We start from the raw sequence: 22,281 nt of genomic DNA on the forward strand, positions 1-22,281 counted from the left end.
GGGATCGGAGACTGTCAGTGTGCTTAAACGAGCCAAGAGTCAGAGCTCGGGCCTGTGGTGGTGTGAGTGGTGGGGTGCAACCATGAATGGACTGTTTCTCCCGACCTCGACAGCCCTCCCGCCGGGCATTTGTAAAATGATTTGTGGCAAATTTGTTTAATCAATATAGATGTGGGGGGTGAGGATGCCCCTTGCTCTTGTCAAGTAAGTGGCCCGCATACATGTGAATGCTCAGTGTTTGCGCCTCATAGCTGACAGCAAAGAAGGTTATTGATCAGCCATTCAAACAAGTCACACAGGTTCGGACACAAAGGGAGGGACAAAGACGTGTTCTTTATGACGCCACTCAGTTCAGGAGGAAGGACTCACTCTAACCGCTCCTCCTTAAATAACTACACTTTACCGTAAAGGAGACATATTGTGCTTTTTTTTCATGACAGTGTTGGGCAGTAACTCAGTATAAATTCTTCATTACTGTACCAGTAATCTTTTACTTGAGTATTAGTTTTTCAGGATCACGTTTGCCTTTACTCTCTTCATTTGAAAATAGATAAGCAAGATATTTGCCATGGGCTTATTTGAAAGTAAGATAAATGCTTGATGTCAGCTCCATGAATGATTTGTGGCGTATGTTTTGTGTCCTGTACCAGCCTAAAAACCACAAGCTTCTGGTTTTCTCAATTTCTCAGTCTAACCTGAAAAAAAAAGCACTGACAAGGTTTCTTTTTTTTTTTTTTCATTTCTCGTTACTCAGGTTTGCAGGGCTATGAGAACACATGGTTTTGACTCCATCATAGTCTAATGCAATGATGGTCAACTTTTGAACACTACTTTTCGACAGTGCTACTGGCGTGTGGGGGGCAAATTAACTCACACAAAATTGTAATATTATTGAGGCACTGTCACATATCATTCCAAATCCGCAGAAAAATCTTAGGCCTACTCAGGTTGAAGCCTAAGGTCTACGACCCAGTGTAAGCCTCAACTAAGACATGTCTGTCGACTAGTGGTGATTAGTGATATTGCAACTTAAAACTAAACGTGAGCTCCTGCACGTCCGCAGTTCAGCACCCGCGGATTTGCACGGAATGATAGCTTGCCCTTAAACATGCAATATGTATTTCAGTCTAAGCAATAATTAAGTTAATAAAGGAGCAAAACTGTATTGTTGCTATGTTAAACAATTTGTATTGGCGGAATTTTGCAGTACATTTCTTTACATTTTTTTTGTTTTTACCCCTGCTCATTTTTAACATTTCAAGGTCAGTTTCCAAACAGATGTAGGCAAAATTCTTTGCCTTTCTGCCAACATGTCAGCTGTTCAGAAGAGGGAATGCGGGACGGGAAAAGTAATTGGCAGAACATCCCAATAAATCAGATTGGGGGGGGGGGGGATTTGGGTGCACAGCAGATGTGGGTATTTGGTAGGTACTATTGTTCTGCTTGGAAGCCATTTCAGTGGTTGCCTTGACAACGGCAATACACTCACTTCATCCTTGTGGCTGAACCACTCCCGCTCATGTTGACTCTTGGAACTTGAGTGGAAAAAAAGAATTCTTCTGGTCAGTTTTGCTGCCCAAACATAATGATGCACATTTTGAGAATGTTGTTTTCATTTAAAAACATGTGGAGCAAGTCTTGAATGATCTGAGCTACAGTTGGGAGGGGATTAAGAGTTGCTTTCAGGAGGCTGCTGTAAAGCACTGAAGGGGCTGAAAACCCACCAGGTGTCTTTTTTAAGCACATTGAGAGCCAAGTGCTTTTTGTTGCTTTGTCTTGCTTTTGTGTGGCAGGCAGGTTCACCCCCGACACACTCCAGCTGACATTGGAGCTGAGCATTTTGCTCATGCTCATTACTGAAATGATCCCCTTGCCATGCATTGTCACTGACCCTCCGTTGCAATCATTTTACTGTATTTTCATTCATTAGTATTATGATAATGTTCCTCAAATAGCAATTTTTATCATCTTAGATTAGATTTTTTTTCGTGATGGTCACCTGTATAATTGCTAACCCACTTTGTCAGGATGCTTTGTTGCTGTTAATTTCATGGTAATTTTCCATTTATTATCCAATATTATGCAGTGGACTAAATTGAAAGTGGTATGTGCAGCGGGTCCCCACTTTTCTCTGGGCCATGTGGACTGGGCAAGCCTGCGAAGAGCAAAAATCTGTTTAATTGACGGCGATTATGAATGCATTCAAAACAATGGTGTTTTTTTTTCAACCCAAGCCCCCATAAAAAATCTTGAATGGGTGGGAATAAAGTACCCCCCTCCCACGACCCACCCCAAAAAAAACACTTTTAAAAAAAAATCCTGAATCTGCAGATGCTGAACCACAAATTTGCGGGAGTCCACTTCATAATGCACTGCTTGTCCAGTTTGCCTTTTTGGAGGCTTGAGTTGAAATGAAAGCATGGAAAGAAGTCGTTTAACAGCATCCATTGTGCATTCTGGTGAGCTAATTACAAAGTAGAAGGAGAGAGCTGTGTTGTCTCCCCAGCAGTTCCCACCCTGTAAATGTTTATGACCCCAGCAGCAGATTGCAGCTCTGGATGGAGGGATTGCCCCCCTGTTGACTCACAGCTTGATGGGGACTACCCACTTCTTTCTATCTCTTTGTTTTACAAGGCCTCCAATTCAGCCAGTTTCATCTCCACTCTGTCTCTGACACTCAAAAAAACACCACTTTTTTGTGGATTATAAAATGCAGCCTTTCAAAATTCTTGTATGACTCACGTTCTGAGCTTTGGGGTTTGAATCTCAGTTCTGGCCTTCCCAGGCAGAATCCAGGTGCAACACGTCCAGGACTGTAAAGGGATCACACTGGTTCAAGTGTACATTTTAATCATAAATGAAGCGGTTCAGATATGTGTCCCTAAATGCATTTTTTGATGCAGTTTTTTTGGAGATTTTTTTTCAGCACATCATGTTTTTTGAGATTTCCATTTTTTGTTTTGAAGTTTGGCCGATAAAAGCTCGCTCAGTACGGATTTTACCATGTATTGTAATACATAGCTATGACGTTTCAGAAAGAAAATTCACCTTTTGCCGAACCTACTGTAACCCTTAATTTATAAATGTTCCTTAAGCCACACTCACTTTTGAAATTTGTGAGTAGTATTTCACAAATTTCAAAAATTAGATTATTAGATTATTAATCGACTTAAAAAATGGCTCGTAGCATTAAAAGTCACATTGCAAAGGAATCAACAAGTTAGACTAAATATTATGAGATAACTGCACTCTCATTCTCATTTTTCTTCCTGTTAATTTTGCTGCACAAGCATTTGTTTGTCATGACCTCATTGCCCCCCCTCCCCCCCAGCCCTATACTGCTTACCAGCAATCAGGGCCATATTTTTTGCATGGTATCTTAGGAATGATAATGCTGTGCTCAACAGCCACATAAACGGCTGGAATAGCGCTCATTAAAAGCAACAGATTGGAGGTGGTTGTTGAATTTTGAAACAATGTAGAATGTGAGTGTGACCATGAGTGAAAGCGAGAGGCGGACACAGGTGACTTCTCTTCATACAGTGATTCTTTGTGCCCCTGCCCCACAACACAACACTCTATTGTTTATTGATGGAGGCAGTTGTCATAGTCCTGCAATAACAAAAGCCTGACTATTGGCGTGTTTACCTCTGCACAGGAACCACTAGGCAATTCTCCATTAAATTACAGCCATGTGTGGGCCACTGATGTCTCGGGTGCCCCTCACCCGCCCGTCCAAAACCTCCACCAGCGACAAACTTTTTCAGCTGAAGTCCCAAATTAGAAATGCGGTTCCTCCCCTGACCCACATTTCATGAAATAGATTGGAGTTGGCATGCACACAAATAAACAAATTTGATATAAACATACACTATATATTCTTAAATGAGATCTTATTTTGGGAAGGGGTGAGCGCAAATCAAACGTTTTGAATGAAAAAGGTTTGGAACTTTTATTTGAATTGTACAAAGGCACGAGATGTGTATTTATTACTACAAGCATGATTCAAAAGTGAAGAAAGACCTGTTTGATCATCAATTGAAATGGCAAACAGAATTTTTACTCAACCACAGACCCATTCAGGCCCTGGCCCTTAGTTTGGCTGTAAAACTAGCTTCAGGACTTTCTGTGTTAAAGTTATGCCAGTGCTTGGAGCCATCTATCAATATAAGGAGCGGAGAAAGCGTGCACATCACTTCCACACATCCCAACCCCCCGCCACCCTCTGTCCCCATTACAAGGCTCTCAGTTAACGGTGCGAGACAAATAAGCTGTCATCTTGTTATCTCTAAGGACTCGATCTGCCTTAAAGACACATACATTCATACTTCCTGTTTTTACCCAGGTGTGAGGAGTATTTGACCCATGCAAATTATTCAGCTGCGTACCCCTAAATCAATACAATGCAGCGTAAAAAGTATGAGGCCACCATTAAGCTTATTTTGTTATAATAACCATATGTAAAGTATAACTCAGCAGACTGCATGCATTAACCAAAGTTAATTAACCCTTTCAGGGACAGCGGTCACTACAGTGGACAGCCTATCATGTCATCAGTTTATAGGTTATCATTATTGGTGCATGAAAGGGTTAAAGTGCTGAAAATGTATGCGGAGTGTCGTATGTGTTTGTGTTGCTCGGTAGACTGCCTTGTGATTTGGGGCAGAACGAGTTTAGGAAAAGACTCAGTCGATCCAATTGACAATTTCCTTCAAATCAAGCTATAGTGCAATATTCATAATGAAAATGTTAAAAGAATGTACTGTAAAGACACACACACAGACTCTGCAGAGGCTGTGGGAGGGAGGCGGTCCTTTTTGGAAGTTTTTTTTTTTAATGGTTCAAAAAAGCTTGACCTACTGCTTGCTGACATGAGTGAATATGCAGTTACAGTACATGTAATGGTGTATGTAAAAACACATTTTTAAATCAAAAACATTTGTTATTCTCTGTACATAAATGTAAGATTATACAGTATGTAAATAAAAAAAAATCCATATTTTTGTTTTAGACTTAAGTGGCTCAAACAGTTCAAACGTCAGATATGACCTGAAGTTCATTAGAGTGATCACTCGCTTATCGCGGTTATTGGGGACCAGAACCGCCCTCGAAAGAGGAAAATCCGCGAAGTAGGTACCCCCCCTGTATAGGTGCAGTATATGTACATGTGTATGAGTATATGTAATAATTATAATATTTAATGGTATGCATGCATGTATAAATAAATGTTTGTAGTAATTAACATTACTTAATGCTATATGCTGTACTAATATATATATATATATATATATATATATATGCATGTGTAAGATGTAGACGTTAGGTTAGGTTTGTGTATAAATAACAAAATATAGTAAACATAAACATGTAGTACTGTATATGTTGCTCTATGTGACTCGTAGTTATTTTGCTGACTTTCGCTGCTTCTTGCGGACCTTTAGCGGCATTTTCGGAATATGTTTTTTTTTTTTTAATATATCTGAAAAATCCGCGACGCACTGAAACTGCAACAAGTGAACTGCGAAGTAGCGAGGGATCAATGTAATTGAATCCCCTCAGAGTAATGGTGAGTGTAAAAGTGTAAAAATCTTAATAGCAGTATTTCTAAATGGCTTATTGATATTACCTGTTCAAAGGGTCAGAAATGATCGCTTATTATATATGCAAACTTCTTCTTTCCAGGGCCACTTGCAGAAAAATCAAAGGATGTAACGGACACTTTTTTAATGTTGTTTTGAGCATGTTAAAAGTGATGAGACACACACAGTGTGATGATTGGTAAAATAAAAACAGTATGGGACAATGTGATTGCAGTCTGTGGTACGGAAAGGCACACAACACTCTGTTTCGTGTCCGCTTGTGCTGCGACTGCGTGTGACGTAGTAAGTATGCTCTCGATTCCAATTGGCTGTTGCCGCCGCCGACGGACAGACTGGGACAGCCTGAAAAAAATGACGGAATGGTGACTGACGGACTGACGTTCCCACCACTGCTAACTACGGAGCTGTTACCTTATTTTAGCTCTTGAATAGTAATTGTAATACTCATTTTCTGTTCACAGCTGGTTGCTCTTTGGCCCAACACAGCTGAACTTCAGTGAAAAGTTAACTTTTGACCGAAGCATTTCATCTGATCTTTCCCGACTCTACATTTCACATTAGCAATTAGCATTAGCGTCTCAATCTTCTCATGTTCTCTCTTGTTCGATGTTGCATTCTTTGCCTTTAGTGATAGCGTTACAGTACTTGGGATACTGGGTTTGACCCGTAATCTGTCATCACCTGAGTCCTTAGGCTCTGTGATGTAATTTTAAGTTGACAGGAAGTCACAAAATGGCCGCCCCCTGAGATGGATAAAAACAGGTGGAACATTGCTGTTTAATTAATATTCCACAAAAGCCATGTTTACATTTGTGGGGGTTGATGGAACATATTGTAAAGAAACATTTTTCACTTGATTTTCCCTTCACCAATGTGTAGAAGCTTTGTAAATGTCTTTGAAACAGCAAAACTAGTCATGTTTTTTTGCCACAAGTACTGAATACATTTATGTATTTGTTAGGCTGTATTTATTGACTGTTTGCATGTGGCAGTCATGTGAAACACAAGAGTGTTTTCAAAGGGGACATGTGCACAAACATCCAACAGCTTCCCCCACATCCCTTGTGTCCTCTCACCGCATTCTCGTGAGCCAACAAAAGCTTTTGAAAAGCAGGAAAATAGCTTTCGATGGTCAATCCCCACCTCAAAAGAAAGAAAACAACAAAGTGCCAATGAGCTGGATGCACAATCACTAATACGGTCGAATCCAAACTTGTCCACATTGATTATGGGTACCAAGACTTTAAAATGAGGCTGTTTGTTCGCAAAAATAAAGAAAAACGTGGGCAGAACGCCAAGCAACGTAAAAAAAAAAAAGAAGCTTTTTTAGATTCTGAACAAATTGTACATGTTGCTTTGTGGATGTGTCAATATTTTGGGATTAGGATTCATGCTGAACATTTCAGAAAAACAATCAGCACTTGCTTTCTTCACAAAAGTGGAAACATTAAACACTGGAAATTTGCAGATTCTTTCGACAGAACTGTTCAAAGAGTTACTGCAAAGAAATGTAACACATGAATACACATTCAGGACTTTTTTTTAAAACCTAAATTGTCATCTTTAATGACTTCTCACGTCAACGTGAAGGTGTTCATCCTTTCATCTTTTATGCTCCTAAAAGAAAAAAAATTACCTCCACAACTGGATGGATGCCATTGTTTTGTTTTGTTGTTTTTTTTTTGCCAATGTTGCTCTCCAGTCTTTTCATCACAGCCAGCGTGAATTGACCATTGTAGAATGTCTGACCTTGTCAACGGCTCTGTAAAATGCTTCTTTTTGAGCTTTGGAGCAACTTTTATTGTTGTTCTTGTTTTTTTCCTGTTCCATGATGGAACAAATTAGCTCCTGTTTGTGACAAAAGTCAGGTGAAGATCCAAGGGTATTTATGGTCTTTGCTTGATACCTGTGCAAAGTTTTCATCACCATTGCTGTATTTGTTGTTGAGGCAGCTCGATTTGCTTCCAACTATTAGGAGGAGGCATGGAGCATTGCTTAAAGAACAATCCATTATATTTTGGTGTGGAACTGGATATGCAGGAATTTACTTTAAGCAACCAGATGGACCAACAAACTCTTGTTGACAGTCCTGCCTGGGCGGAGGTCGGCATGACAGAGTGACATTCTATTACAACATTGCTAAAACAACACATCTAGTGGTGGACTACGAATTTTGCCCGAAGGCAGCGGTAGTGGGGGTGGGCGCAAAAACTTAAGTGCTCAAGGGCCGCATTTGGAGATTTTGTAGGGGGGTGGGGGGCGGGGGGATGTTGTACTTTTTATTTTCAAAAGTAATTTGATACATGTTTATATTGTATGTTGTATTTATTATATTGTAAAATAATGTCTTATGTAGTTAAATGATTTTTAAAATTCAGATTCAATTATTTCATTGTATTAGTAATAATGTATTACAGATGACAGAATTATGTCATACCGTCAAAAGATTAAAAGCTATGGCTCCAATATTACACTGACACTAAAAAGGTGGTACTGTACGTAAAATATGTTTTATTTTTTAACCCAAAATGTTTTGCACTAACTTATATGTCCATTACAGAAATATAAGATCATATGTAAATACTTTTTAGTAGAAATGTATATATATTCTACTATTTTCATGTAATGATTTTCTATAAGCCATCAATCAATAAATTTCATGAAATACCTACATTTTAATGAAACACTTTTAAGAACACGACAGCTAAATGAATGTGATAAATACACTTGATCATGTAAATGTAGGTTAGCTGTTTGTGTCCCCCGGGCCTACTTAGGCCACCCCTGCTCGAAGTTGATGGATCTATTCCAGGATGGTTGTCGACCTCCGATTTGTTTAACTTTTCAACACTTTTATTCCCTTTGGAAATAATGGAAAGGGATTTAATCTGATCCAGCATCAAACTCTTGTCATCATGACACCCTTTTAAGAAACATGTTAATGTTCTTCAAATTAAAATTAAGGCAACCACTGTTAATTCTACATGTCATTCTACATTTAGGAAGAGTACGTTATCGGTTGCCACACTGACCAAGCGCAGCAACAATGATCCAGTCACACACAAATTGCTGCATCCTTTTCCTTTACAGAGATGTCACATGAGAGATGTGAGTTTGCCACATTTAAAGATAATGAGAGGAGCCGCTTTGTTTGGTAGTGAATGGAGTCGACTGTGTTCACACTCACAACGGCGCAAACTAAGGATGTGCAGCGTTAAGAGCTTCAAGATTTGGTTCAATTTTGATTCTTTAACCCTTATATTATGATAAGGGTCAATTTGACCCGTTTCAATTTTTGTGGTGACCAAAACAGTGGATATCCTTTCTTTTTCTTCATGAAATTTAGTGACTTTTCCTCATCTAGGGTCATGAACTGGTGTGTAAAATCTGGACACTCTGATGTGTAGTGGGATGTCTGTGCACAGTTTGCATACAAATATGATGTTGGGGTCATTTTGACCCAGATACTTTAATATGGGTAAGTAGCTTTTCAGATCCAAAAGAAACATGTCTAATTGATGAACAGTACTTTGTTTTGACTGCTCAGTGACTTCCAGATACCCAGCCAGGTATGTGTAGAGCAGGAACTTTCTCTCATTTGACTCGTCACTCTTCTCATGTCATTTCTATGACCAACATACAAAAATGATTCTCCAGAAAATTTACAGCTGAATAAGCTTCATCACAGAGTTTGAACTGGGATAGTGATGCAGAGGAAGACATTTCAGAGACACAGAATCTTTCTGGCACGTATGGCATCAAAATGTGGGCAGCCTGTGATGCAATATCCAGTTTTGTATGGAATATGCAAGTGCATACTGGAAAGCTACCTGGAGGAGCATCTGAGAAGATTCAGATGATGCGTGTGGTTCTGAAGATGAGTGAAGGATTGCAAAGTCACTTCTTTACAATATTACGGCCTTGGAGATGAAGTTCAGGGGAGAAAGCTGACTATGTTGGCAACAGTCAGAAGAAATAATAAGATAAAAATTCCCGGTGAAATTCTGAAGATGCAGGGCAGACCTCTGCATTCCTCAGTATTTGTTTTCACTGAGAAAGCAGCAGTTGTGTCATATTGCACAAAGAAAAACAAAAATGTTCTTGTAATGGGCACAATGCAAACTGATGCATCTCTGAACACAAGAGAAGACATGAAGCCACAAATGATCCTGGATTACAATTCCACCAAAAGGGGATTTGACAATCTGACAGCACACATACAACTGCCAGGGCAATACTTTGTAGATAAAGTATTACTTTATAGATTACTTTGTAGATTCCTCCTTATTGGCACTAAATCCAATCTAAACAAAATAAACAATTTCTCCATTACCTTCGAAAGCTCTTCCATCTCCCCCTCCCCTCAGGTCAAGAGTCTGGGTGTCATCCTTGATAGCACCCTCTCCTTCACCTCACATATCAACCACATCACTCGTTCTGCATATTATCATCTTCGAAACATCCACCGGCTCCGCTCTTCTCTCACTCCTCAGTCCACTGCTATACTTGTACACACCCTCGTCACCTCGCGACTCGATTACTGTAATTCCCTTCTGTTTGGTCTCCCTCAAAAAACCCTCCATAAGCTTCAGCTGGTCCAAAATTCAGCCGCCCGCATTATCACACTCACGCCATACATAAACCACATTACACCTGTCCTCCAACATCTCCACTGGCTTCCCATTTTACACCGCATTCAATATAAAATCCTGCTACTCACATTCAAATCCATTCATGACCTAGCCCCTCCATACCTATCTGACCTCATCCATATTCCTACGCCTGTCCGCTCTCTTCGTTCCTCCTCCTCTGTCCTCCTCTCTGTCCCCCCTGCTCGCCTCGTCACCATGGGAAATAGAGCCTTCAGTCGCTCTGCTCCCCAGCTATGGAACTCACTCCCCGCTGACCTTCGTAATACAGCCTCATTAACTCATTTCAAATCCCGCCTCAAAACACATCTGTTTCGACAAGCCTATTCACTCAGACCATAAAGCCATTGTTTTATTTATTTATTTTGTTGTATTTTTTCTTATCTTATTTGATGTAGTTTTTTAACATTGTACTCGTGATTTTAACTGCTTGTTGTAAGGTGTCCTTGAGTTTCTAGAAAGGCACCCACAAATAAAATGTATTATTATTATTATTATTATTATAAAACACTGAAAATCTCAGAAAAAGTTAAATGAAAAAAAGAAGCGTGACATGGAAAAACTTTAACTAAACAGTTCTTAAATATACTTTTGGGATTAAAAATCTGTTGTCTGTCTCTTATCTGAATGTTTACATCATCTTAAACAAAGTTGTTACTGGTGTAACCTGTTTTTTGACTATTTTGTGTGGATTTTTACAGTGCGGGTCAAAATGATCCACAACAAAATCAATGTGATTTTTTTTTCAACATAATATGAGGGTTAAGATGCATAGAACTTATCATATTTGTGCATAAAAATCCTAAATAGGGGTATTGGAGCCCGTCCCAGCCGTCTTCGGGCAGTAGGGGGGACACACCCAATGTTGCCAGCCAATCGCAGGGCAGACAGAGACGAACAACCATCCGCGCTCACACACACAATTTCAAATGTTCAACCAGCCTGCCATGCATGTTTTTGGAATGTGGGAGGAAACCGGAGTACCCGGAGAAAACCCATATAGGCCTGGGTAGAACGTGCAAACTCCACACAGGGAGGCTGAAGCTGGAATTGAACCTGGTACCTCTGCATTTTGAGGTCGACGTGCTAACCACTGGACCACGGGGCTGCCTATTATGAACCTATATCCTTATTTATTTAGTATTACATTTAGTTTTTCAAAACCTCTCTGAGCACAAAGTGATTTGTACCGCTGACTGCGTGAAAAAATGCCATTATTACCCTGCATTAAGTAAATAAAGTAAGAAATGAAATACTTTGAAGATAGCATTTCTTTATTCATATAAATTAAGAAAAGTATGAAGGTTTGCTTCTCCGGGTTTCCTCCCACATTCCAAAAATATGCATGGCAGGCTGATTGAACATTCTAAATCAGGGGTGCCCATTACGTCGATCCTGATCTACCGGTAGATCTAAGACAGGTCCCATGGAGATCCGAGGAGTGTCGAGGAAGAAAAAAACAAAAACAACCATTTGTGTGTCTTTGTACATGTTAGTAATATATTTTTTGTGTTAATGTACGCTGCACCCTAATCATCCTATCAGTCTCATTTTCACAAAAAAAATATTTTAAAAATAAAATAAAGCAGGTAAATCTTGAGTTTACGATGGCGCGTGATTACGTCACCGGAAGTTGTTAGCGCTCAGCAGTCTGCAATTGCAGCTTGTGATCAGAGCTGTTGCGGTCTATCTTTTATCGTCATTATTGTCATTCAGAGTTTGCTTCGTGTACAATTCACCGAGGGCACGGGCAAAGAATAGGAATCTAGGAGGGCCCAGGGAAGCACTTGAAAAGGGTACGTGTGAGCCACGATAGTTAACAGGCTGCAGGGTAGATCCCGGGAGGTTAGTTGATCTAAAAGTAGAACTTTGGTCCAAAAAGTGTGGGCACCCCTGCTCTAAATTATCCCTAGGTGTGAGTGTGAGTGTGGATGGTTGTTTGTCTTTGAGTGCCCTGCGATTGGCTAATAACCGGTTCAGGGTGTCCCCCACCTACTGCCCAAAGACATCTGGGATAGGCTCCAGCACCGCCCGCGACCCTTGTGAGGATAAAGCGGATCAGAAAATGAATGAAGGTTTGCTGGAGGTCAAAACAAGTGCTGAATCAGAACAACAAACAATTCATCGGGATCAGCCATCTTTGTTGTTTACTTTCACCTCGAACGCTTTGAGGTCGGAACCGGGACAATCCAAGTGAGATATAAATCCAACTTCCCACCTTCCTCAAATGCAGCATCCTTGCATACACACAAAAGAATGATGTGTTGAATTGACTCAGATTTATTTCGTAAAGTGCTTGCACAAAATAGAATCATTGGCATCCAGGTACATTTTTTTAAGAAGACTGTACATGTACTTAAAATATACAGAGATCCGGATGATTTTGTTGTATGTGGCCACTTGAAAAATTAAAATAGAGGAAATTTAACACACCATTTTTTCTGTGCAAGAGGTGCCTTATCTTCTGTGCACGGATGGCGGCAGTTTGCAGGTAACAACTCTTTGATAAGTGATGACACTTTGCATAACTTACTGTGTATGTTCTTAGCCTTGAAAACTGTGGGTGTCACAAAAAAAAATACACAAAGTAAAACAAGCGGGAAGTTAATCATTTGTCGCTCACATGCAGTCCATGATGCCGTACAAAAGAGCAGCTTAAACATTCAAAAGTTTGGGCAAATTTCGAGGTCACTTTTGTCAGAGAAATTGGTCCATTTATGAACTCTAGAGGGCATTCCGCTGGAGATGATTATAAATTTTGATCCACCGGTATTTGGGTAATGACAGAGTTTCCTGTATCGTCTCTCTACACAACTGGGTAAAATTTTACGATGAACATAAAATAAACGATAACCATTACAGTTGACCTTCATTTCACCTTTTGAATAGGTCTAACAAAAAAATTATTTTCAATGATTTAGGAGTAAACTCCAATTTTCAGAGGCTGAAAAGTATTTGGACAATTGACAAGAGTTGTAAATATATCTGTAATTAGGAGTGTACATTTTAGTATGCTCAATATTTCACGAGAACATTTTGTTGCTGTCGACATTAAAAGTATTCCCAATAGGCGGTTGGGGGGCACGGTTGTATTTGCACACACAGTCGCAGAAGAAGAAACAAAACAGCGTATTCAAGTATACTTTCTTATTGGGGCCATAAAGCGTCTAGACAGCACTCCCTTCTTTTCCACCTTCAGTCGAGACCCTCAAAGAACATTTGGTCATCCGAGTGTTTGGTCCACTCTTTGTCTGCAGGGGGGCCATGATGTAACACAAGCTATATACGTTAGATGATATTTTTTTTTTATTTTCAATAAGGCATCATAACTATGAAGACCTGCAAGCAATACAAAGATTTTGTTGAAAATCGCTCACTGTTGACGATATTCTGACACGAACCAAAGGAATTATTTCATCCCCATTTAAACTTTGTCTTTTATTGAAAGATAAACACAACACAATATTGTTGCATCCTGAGGAATCCTCAACCCTCTCCTGCAGCCCGTCTTAAAACAATGGCTTTCCCTAAAAGTTCCCACGCAACGCGTTTGATCTCAGCTGACCCTTCGAATGTCTGCGCGGCAGAGTTTGGACCCGGCTTGGAATGTCACTGGTATGCCAAAAATAAATTCCTGTCTGTGCGCATGGGCTGACTGGGAGAACGTAAAGGGAAAAGTTCAATTCAATTGTAAAGAACAAGTCATTGTGTGTGTAGAACGCTGATATATTTGATGTGCAGTGCTCTTTTGTTGGGGGTTTTTCCCCCCCTCTGGGGATTATTAGTGAATTCCATTGTTTACTATTCAATTGATTGTTTGGGGGCTAGTGTGATTGTGATGCACACACGTACAGGATCTGGATAACATTGGAAGAACAGCATGTGTTTTTGAGGAGCTAACATCAAGTTGTTTGATTCTCTCCAGTGCTGTGTGGTAAATTTCCAGGAATGCTTTTTGTTCTTTCGTCTTTCGGTGGACGGTCGTCTGTGCCCACAAGGTGAATGCTAATTAGATGCAGGATTATAATTATTGTAGCATTTGTGTTTTTACTGTCTGTTGTTGAAACAGCCCTTTACGATGTCAACATGCCTTCTTTATGAGCGATATGCTTTTGGCATTACATCAAACTCATTTGAAGAGAATACAGAAAAAAACATTTACTCTACATGAGTTTTCAGAGTCTATTTTTAACAAAGAATGTTCTCCCTTGTACCTAACATCTATACAAGTGGGTCACAACTTTGCAACAATTGGAGAATGCGGGTCCCAGGGCGACAACTAGTTTATTTTTTTTTTAATTTAAGGATCCTCATCAGTGTCTTCAGTGCACTATTCTTCCTTGAATCCACTCACAATAAAAAAAAACAACAACAACAACAAGTGGTACATTTACAAAACACAGACAGTTAATCATTTAGCACAAGTCAAGTTATATTCAGTTCAGCAACTGTAAAAACACAAATAGAAGATTTAAACAACGATTAGACAAGTGAATTACAACTGGAGCTACATTAATTTAGCAAAATTTCACCATTGGTCACAGATTTTTTTTTTGGTTTTGTTTTAAGGATAGCATGACTGCTCACTGACATAATTTGTGATGGTAACGGTATGTGGCCTGTGGGTCATATTTTGCCACACTCTTCAAAGCATAGTTAGGTATCTAGAATATTGATTACCTTTTTATTCAGATACATTACAAAGGCACGGGCAAAAATATATTGCCTATATAAGGTATGTTAGGTTTTTCTAACAAAATGCAGTTTTTTAGGTTGGGATTTGTTGTTGTTGTTGTTGTTGTTGTTGTTGTTTTTATACAAGCACCGAATTAAATTGTGTGAAGGTCAAGATAATCTATTAAAAATTGAACGAGGGCCTTTGAGTTTTAAATGATCATCTACTTCTCTTTGCCGTGACAGAGCAATAAAACATACAATTAATGTTATGGTGATTTCATTGTGTGAGGGGGAAATGAATTGGGGTACTTTATTCGGAATTTCGTGGACTACTGTATTTGGATTTGACTTCCTCCGATGCCGGAGGTGGCCAATGAGCTGGGCGTCATTAAGCCGGCCTCCGTGCTGCAGGCCCGGCCACTGGCAGGGCTTCTCCCGCCCCCTTCATCGATGAGGTAGAGGGCTTGCTCATTTGAATAATGTGCGACAACTTGGACCGGGGCCAATCAGCTGTCGTAGCACAGCGATAACTCGCAATGCATTATTGATAATAATAATTACGTTGACATGCGCATTTGAGGAGGTAGGAGCGTGGTGGTGAGGGGCACGAATTTTTTTAAGGCCAAAAGAATTTGTAGAAGAAGAGGAGCATAATAGTGCGGAACTCTTTTTGGCCCAGATGGTTGCAGCATGTCGAGGCGCAAGCAAGCCAAACCACAGCACATCAACTCGGACGAGCCCGGGTCCGCACAAAACGGTGAGTTTTACTTCGAATTAATTGTTTTAATGGTTCCCCTTGGACACGTTTAACGGTGCTGATCGGAGGTTTGGGACGCAAATCGAAACTCGACAAAGGTTACTCAGGTGTGAGTCTAAATATAAATCGAACGTTTCTTGAAACCACTCAAAAACTTATTTCATTCAAAATACCTGTTGATTGTTTTCCTTATATCCCCTCTTCGAGTGGGTGGTATGAATGAAACCCCCCCGGGCCGGACATGAAATATTAAAACACTTACAAACCGGTTCCTTCGTAAAACAAGTCCCTTTTTATTAATACATCTTGTGTAGTTTGATTTTTGTCCCCTTGTCGTGTCGAATCTGTGCACTCGATTCTCAAATCGCGTTTTTAATTTAAATGTGGTTTATTTAATGTTACCCATCCCAATTAAAACTCAAGTTTTTAAAACAAGCGAAATGCACATTCTTTTACAAACGTTACAACTCTGAAACAAATGTAACTACACCCTCAATAATAAAAAAAGTATGAAATGGGACTCCGGGAAAGCTGACCTAAAGGCAATAAATCCCCCAGTTTAATGCATGACTGTTTCCTTTGGTACGTACGTGGGGGGTGGGGGATGGAGCAGCGGCCCTTTTAGTGGAGCCTGTTGGGTGGGAAGGGGGTGGGGGGACCGGGCTCTCTCCTCTCCCCCCCCCCCCCCCCTCCCCAACAGAAGAGCGTTCAACCTTTTCTGTGAATGAAAAACTTGAAAAAGCTGTATTGGATTCAGTGGTAGTGCGGTTGTAATCAATCAAAACGTACAAGAACGGCGTTTGTAAACGTAAAGTGATTATCTGCCGTCTCAGTTTAGGTACCGCAGCCAAGGGGGGTAGGAGAGTTCTTGAGTCGTTTGTGCGCAAATGTGGGCAGTTTCCACCTCGGATAAGTATTGTAATGCAGTGTGTGTGTGTTGTGACACCGTTCCAGTACCTCCTGGTGAGCAATTATCAAGTCCAACAGTTTCTTTGAGCAAATGCAAACAGGTGGTCTGCCCCCTGTCTCCAGTCCACAAGGCATTAGCATTAAGAATACATCCAGTTGTTAAATGGAGACAAATTGAAATGTACATTTGGCACTTAACGCTGGTCTCGATATTTTTTTTTTTGTGAGCTGAGTTACCTGAAAGTATAAAGATACACATTTTTTCCAGACAATGGTCCCACTACATTCCTCTAAACTACTAGGTGTTGATATGATAACTCCATAAATTATTTTAAATACCAATGCTTCCTTATGCGCTTGCACATTGTTGAGATTCGTGTTAAAAGTAGTTGGTTGCCCCCTGCTGGCCTTGTGGACAAAAGGTTAATTCAAAGTTGTTCAAGGGACCTGAACAGAGGAAAGTGACCCAGATGGACCTCCCTTTTACAGTGTTGTATCAGTGTTCTTTTTGAAAATTGTTCCAGTAATATATGAAAATAGTTCATTTGTTATGATTTAAAGGAATTTGTACATGCCAGAATGTTTAAAAAGAAAAAACTCACTTGTTGATTACTACATTGTCATATGTTTAGAAAAACTGTCATTTAAAGTTGTATGTCTTCTAACCCCTAACAGGCATTCTACAAGATGATCCAGCGCAGGAGACTGATGGAGAAGTGAAAAGGTTCAGAATGGACCAGACTCAAATCTGCAAAAAGTGCTGTGGCGAATTCTTTGATGAATCAGAATTTTTGGAGCATGAAAAGAACTGTACCAAAAGCCAGCAAGTGGTCATTATGAGAGATGGTGACTGCAGTGAGGTGACGGAGGAATATTCACAAGGTTCTCCTGAAGGCCCCACCAGTGACCATGACGATAGCCGGTCCAGCAGCCATTCCATAGCTGCTGCCAATGCTGACCAAATGGAAAAAAATGAGGATGAGTCTAACATGCACATGGAGGACCAAGAAGATGTACCTGCCAGTCCCGAGACACACTTCCAACCTTCCCCCGAGATGCAAGATCCAAACACTTTTGAGGCTATGACTACTGACGCTCAACTTTCTGCCTCCCAAACTACTTCAAACACAACAGCTCTGTCATCGCAGGACGCCCTACAGGTCATCCCCATGATCTTGGAACAGTTGGTGTGTCTCCAGCAGCAGCAGCTACAGCAAATCCAGATCACAGAACAGATCAGAATCCAAGTGGCCATGATGACCCCACAGGGTCTCCGGTCATCAGTGGGTGCAGCCATGGACCCCCTGAAAGCCCTTGGCGCACATCTCTCCCAGCAGCTGTCTGCTGCAGCGGCTTTGATAGGAAAAAGGACTGGAAGTCAGAACCTGTCAGTGGAGGCGGTGAACCAAGGTAAACTGTCTCTACCCACAAGCATCCCAACCTCTGTGCCTGCGGGACTGAGTGCAATGACCTCTAAAATGGATATTTTAAAGGGCATTCCGGATCTGGCTGGCCGTTTACCAGCGCTGCTTCCAGAGTCCCCAGGCGTTGTAGGTTTCCCGGGCACCTTCAGTGGTATCCAAGCAGGGATTGATTTGAAAAAAGCAAAGGGAAAACTGTTGAATCTTCCGGTCGAGTCAAAGAATGGAGACTCGTTATACAAGCACAAGTGCAAGTTCTGCGGAAAGACCTTTGGCAATGACAGCGCCCTGCAGATTCACCTGCGTTCGCACACCGGAGAGAGACCCTTCAAATGCAACATCTGCGGAAACCGCTTCACAACCAAAGGGAACCTCAAAGTGCATTTTCAAAGGCACAAAGACAAGTATCCCAACATCACCATGAACCCTCATCCTGTGCCCGAACACCTTGACAACATTCCCACCAGCAGCGGTATTCCCTTTGGCATGTCGGTGCCCATGGAAGAGTCAAATGAAATTAAGCCGGTACTCGGTCATGCTGCTGCAGGGTTCCATTCTTCGTCGCTCCCCGGATTCAAGACATTTGATGGCTTCGGTGGTGGAGATCCTTTTTCCCAGAGACCCTCGCCATCCACAAGTGATGGCTCCCCATCTGTTTCCTCAAACGTCTATGGCAAAGAGACCGGTATGGATAACACTCAGAAAGATGCAAAGGAGCTCCTGGGAACACTGCATCACATGAATGGTAATGTCATGTCTGGAGAGCAAAGCTCCGGAACTGCAAAGCTTCAGCAGATGGTGGACGGATTGGAAAAGAAGACAAACGATCCCAACGAATGCGTCATCTGCCACAGAATTCTTAGCTGCCAGAGCTCGCTGAAGATGCATTACCGTACGCACACCGGGGAGAGGCCATACAAATGTAAGATCTGTGGCCGAGCTTTCTCCACCAAAGGCAACCTGAAGGCCCATTACGGGGTGCACAGGGCCAACACCCCTCTTAAAATGCAGCACTCCTGTCCCATCTGCCAGAAGAAGTTTACCAATGCCGTGGTGCTGCAGCAGCACATTCGCATGCACATGGGCGGCCAAATCCCCAACACCCCGGTGCCAGAAAACCACTTTGACGCAAATGACGCAATTGAGTCCTCTCCACCGGAAGAAAAATCTGTGGACCTAAATGGCTTTGAAGGAAACATGGAGGCTCAAGAACCTGAGGGGAGCTCTCAGAAGCCAAGCGAGAACTCCGACTCTCTCCCACCTGCCACAGACGACCAGAAGCATGCTGGCCCCGCCGTGTTTTCCAGCCTTGATGTCTTGAAGAATCTCACCTCTGCTCTTGCACTAAAACGACAGGGTAGCACCCCGTCTGAGAGCGAGGGGACACCCAAAGAATCGCCGTCTGCTCCCAGAGAGCAGGAATATCAGAACGGCCGCAGCCCGGGTATTTCTGATTCTGCCTTGTCATTTCATTCTGCCTCTCCTCTCAAGTCTCCGGAATCTGCTGCAGAAGAGTTTGTTCGTAATGGGTACAAACCGGACCTTGAAGGGACAACTCAAGAGGGAACTGAATCAAGTGGAGCCCTTGACCTCACAGCTTCAAGCAGCTTCACCCCAAAAGCCATCAAAGAAGAACCTAGTGTGTCATTCGCCACTGGAGAATACGGTGAGTTCATCAATCTTATAAGCACTGCGGTTGTTTTCATTTTGAATGGAACTCATTGCCTTTTTGTATCGGCAGCTGCAAGTACTATGCCTTTCATGAGGATCCCTTCAAGTCTGGAGATGAAGATTCCTCAAGAGAACCCATTGGGGACCCATGGTTTGTTCACATCTCAAATGCCCCCGGGGACTGCCATAACCTCGCCAGTCTCCACGGCACCGCGTCGGTCCTCTAAACAGCATGTTTGTAACGTCTGCGCGAAGAACTTCTCTTCCGCCAGCGCCTTGCAGATTCATGAGCGCACTCATACAGGGGAGAAGCCGTTTGCCTGCAACATCTGCGGCCGGGCGTTCACCACCAAAGGAAATCTAAAGGTGTGTTGGGTGTTAATACTGTCATTAAACTTAACATGGTGTTTTTCTTAACTCTGAAGATTGAAAAAATGTCTAAAAGCTGAAGATACTGTATGTGTTTTAAAGAACACTGAAGGAAATAAGAGTATTAAGTGAATATAACATGCAGTTGTTATCCAAAATTCACACTGTCTATGGATGGGTGTATCATTTTACTGTGTTTTATTTTTCCTTCAGGTACATATTGGTACCCACATGTGGAACAACTCTTCAAGACGTGGTCAGCGTCTCTCCCTGGATAATCCCATGGCTCTTATGGCAATGAGCTCTGAGCCAAAGATGTTACCGGAAATGTTGCAAGCCCCCAAAGAACTTGCTGCTCCTCCCATGAACTTTGACCCCTCAATGTGGAACCAGTACACTACGGCCTTTAGCGGCGGCCTGACCATGAAGGCCAACGAGATCTCTGTCATTCAGGGGGGAGGCATTCCCCTCCCCGGGAGCCCTGCTGGCAGCGCCCCGCTGATTGGATCCACCGGAGGCCTCATGAAGATGGACGGATCCCACTCTGGCTTGCCTGCCTCCATGGCTGAAATTGAGAAAACCAGCTCTGACAGTGTACCAAAATCCCAGTTTCCCCATTTCATGGAGGAGGGGAAAATTGCAGTCAACTAATCACCTCAACTCTCACCCCGAATGTCTTCTCACAAATGAGGTACAATCATGGAATTCAGCATTGTCCCGGTAATCGTGTCTTCACTCACTTCACTCATTCAATTGATTCTTTATCATTGCTTTTTAGTTGGCGTAATGTCACTACTGTAGTTGTATTTTATATGAACATATACGGGTATTTTTTTCCGATGACTATTTTTTTTTTTTCCGTCTATCCAAAAGTTTGAATGTAGAACTTTACTTGAAACTCTGCTTAATTCCACCTGTTTTGTTTTCTCTACTTTTTGAAGGATTTGGACTTTAAAGGTTTGACTTACAAGGTCAGTGTCTAAGCGCTCATAACTTTGGCATATTCAACCACCGTTTTGGTCCAAAATGACTACTTTCCCTCCCATTGTGTGCCATCGATTTTATGAAATTTTTGTAGTGTAGTTTTTCACATTGAAAGGGGGGTTTGGACAGGTTACTCGAGTGTCCTGCCTGTTGCATTTGTGTTAGTTTTGAATGATTAACATAAGTAATGACAATGACTAATGGTTCTCCTTGCCAAGTGCCTCACTTGAATTGAGTGCGTTGCTGTTGTCTTTCAATGCACCAGAGGGTTAATTTAAAGGCTTTGGTAGAAGTATGATTTGTACCATGTAGCATTGCTTGTGTATCCGATATACACCCAGAACTCTCTCTGCTGCCTTTGTGTTTTCTTGTAAAGCAGTGTCACATTTAGTTGGCTGTGCTCCAAATGCAGAATATTGTCCAGCCTGCACTTTATTTGAGGTTTGTACGGTCACATTTATTGTTCCATCTCGGTCTCACTATGTCATGCTGTCTTAGCGGGACAAAGGGCAAGATTACAATTTTTGTCCCAGATGTTTGCCAGTGCTCGGATTGAATGGTCTTCAAATTGTAGCATTTTAATTTATTTATAGTACACAAGGCTTGAATTTTGGGGATAAGTTCTACCTCATTTATATTTTGGTTCTCCACACCTCCCTTTCTCAGTTAACTGTACATTTGTCCCCCAATACATTCTTGAGTACATATATTTTATTTTCTACTCTAAATCTGCTGTGTTGAACTCCAATGAATGTATCACAGGACACTTTACACAAGTCAGAATGGTCAGAGTTCATTTGAAGGCCCCTGCTGTACATTCCTTAGTAATTATGCATTTGCCAAGTTGTGCCTTTTTTGTAAGTGAACCATGTCAAAACTGCTTTTCAAAGATGTCTCTACAATTCAATGTTGAGCCAGTGTGGCTTGTTTACAGTGTACATTGTTTTGTTTTCTCCAAATGTTCCCCTCAACTGTTTGCTGGTTTTGAAAAATAAAGTCTCCACTTTTTTCAGACCATTGTCATGAATTCACTCATGCCTTCAAGCAGGAGTGCACAGGCACAAATAAGAAAGAAAAAAAAATCAGCCGTGGCATTTTTGACACAGATCGGCACGCATACATCCCTTTCATGGTCCGGGTTTCATGAAATAAAGTGTGCACATATCCAGAACCATGCACAGCGCAACACCGGGGCTAAGGGAGGTGACATCCCCCTCAGAAGTCTGTCTAGCTACCCTGTTAAA

At 41.5% G+C, this 22,281-nt stretch overlaps 1 protein-coding gene across 2 annotated transcripts; it reads left to right on the plus strand.

Annotated features, from left to right (window-relative positions):
- The first annotated feature begins 15,456 nt into the window (after positions 1-15,456).
- sall4 (spalt-like transcription factor 4) lies at positions 15,457-22,047 on the plus strand. 2 transcript variants are annotated; one of them, XM_052059407.1, is made up of 5 exons: positions 15,457-15,683; positions 17,268-19,679; positions 19,755-20,050; positions 20,267-20,744; positions 20,995-22,047. In XM_052059407.1, exons 1-4 carry the CDS (start codon positions 15,617-15,619, stop codon positions 20,702-20,704), a joined length of 3,213 nt encoding a protein of 1,070 aa, XP_051915367.1. In that variant the 5' UTR covers positions 15,457-15,616; the 3' UTR covers positions 20,705-20,744; positions 20,995-22,047. The 2 variants fall into 2 exon arrangements, with proteins under 2 accessions (XP_051915367.1, XP_051915366.1); XM_052059406.1 differs by having other exon boundaries at positions 20,267-22,047.
- The last annotated feature ends 234 nt before the right edge of the window (positions 22,048-22,281 follow it).

This window comes from Hippocampus zosterae, chromosome 2, assembly GCF_025434085.1.
Source record: "Hippocampus zosterae strain Florida chromosome 2, ASM2543408v3, whole genome shotgun sequence".
NCBI lineage: Eukaryota > Metazoa > Chordata > Actinopteri > Syngnathiformes > Syngnathidae > Hippocampus > Hippocampus zosterae.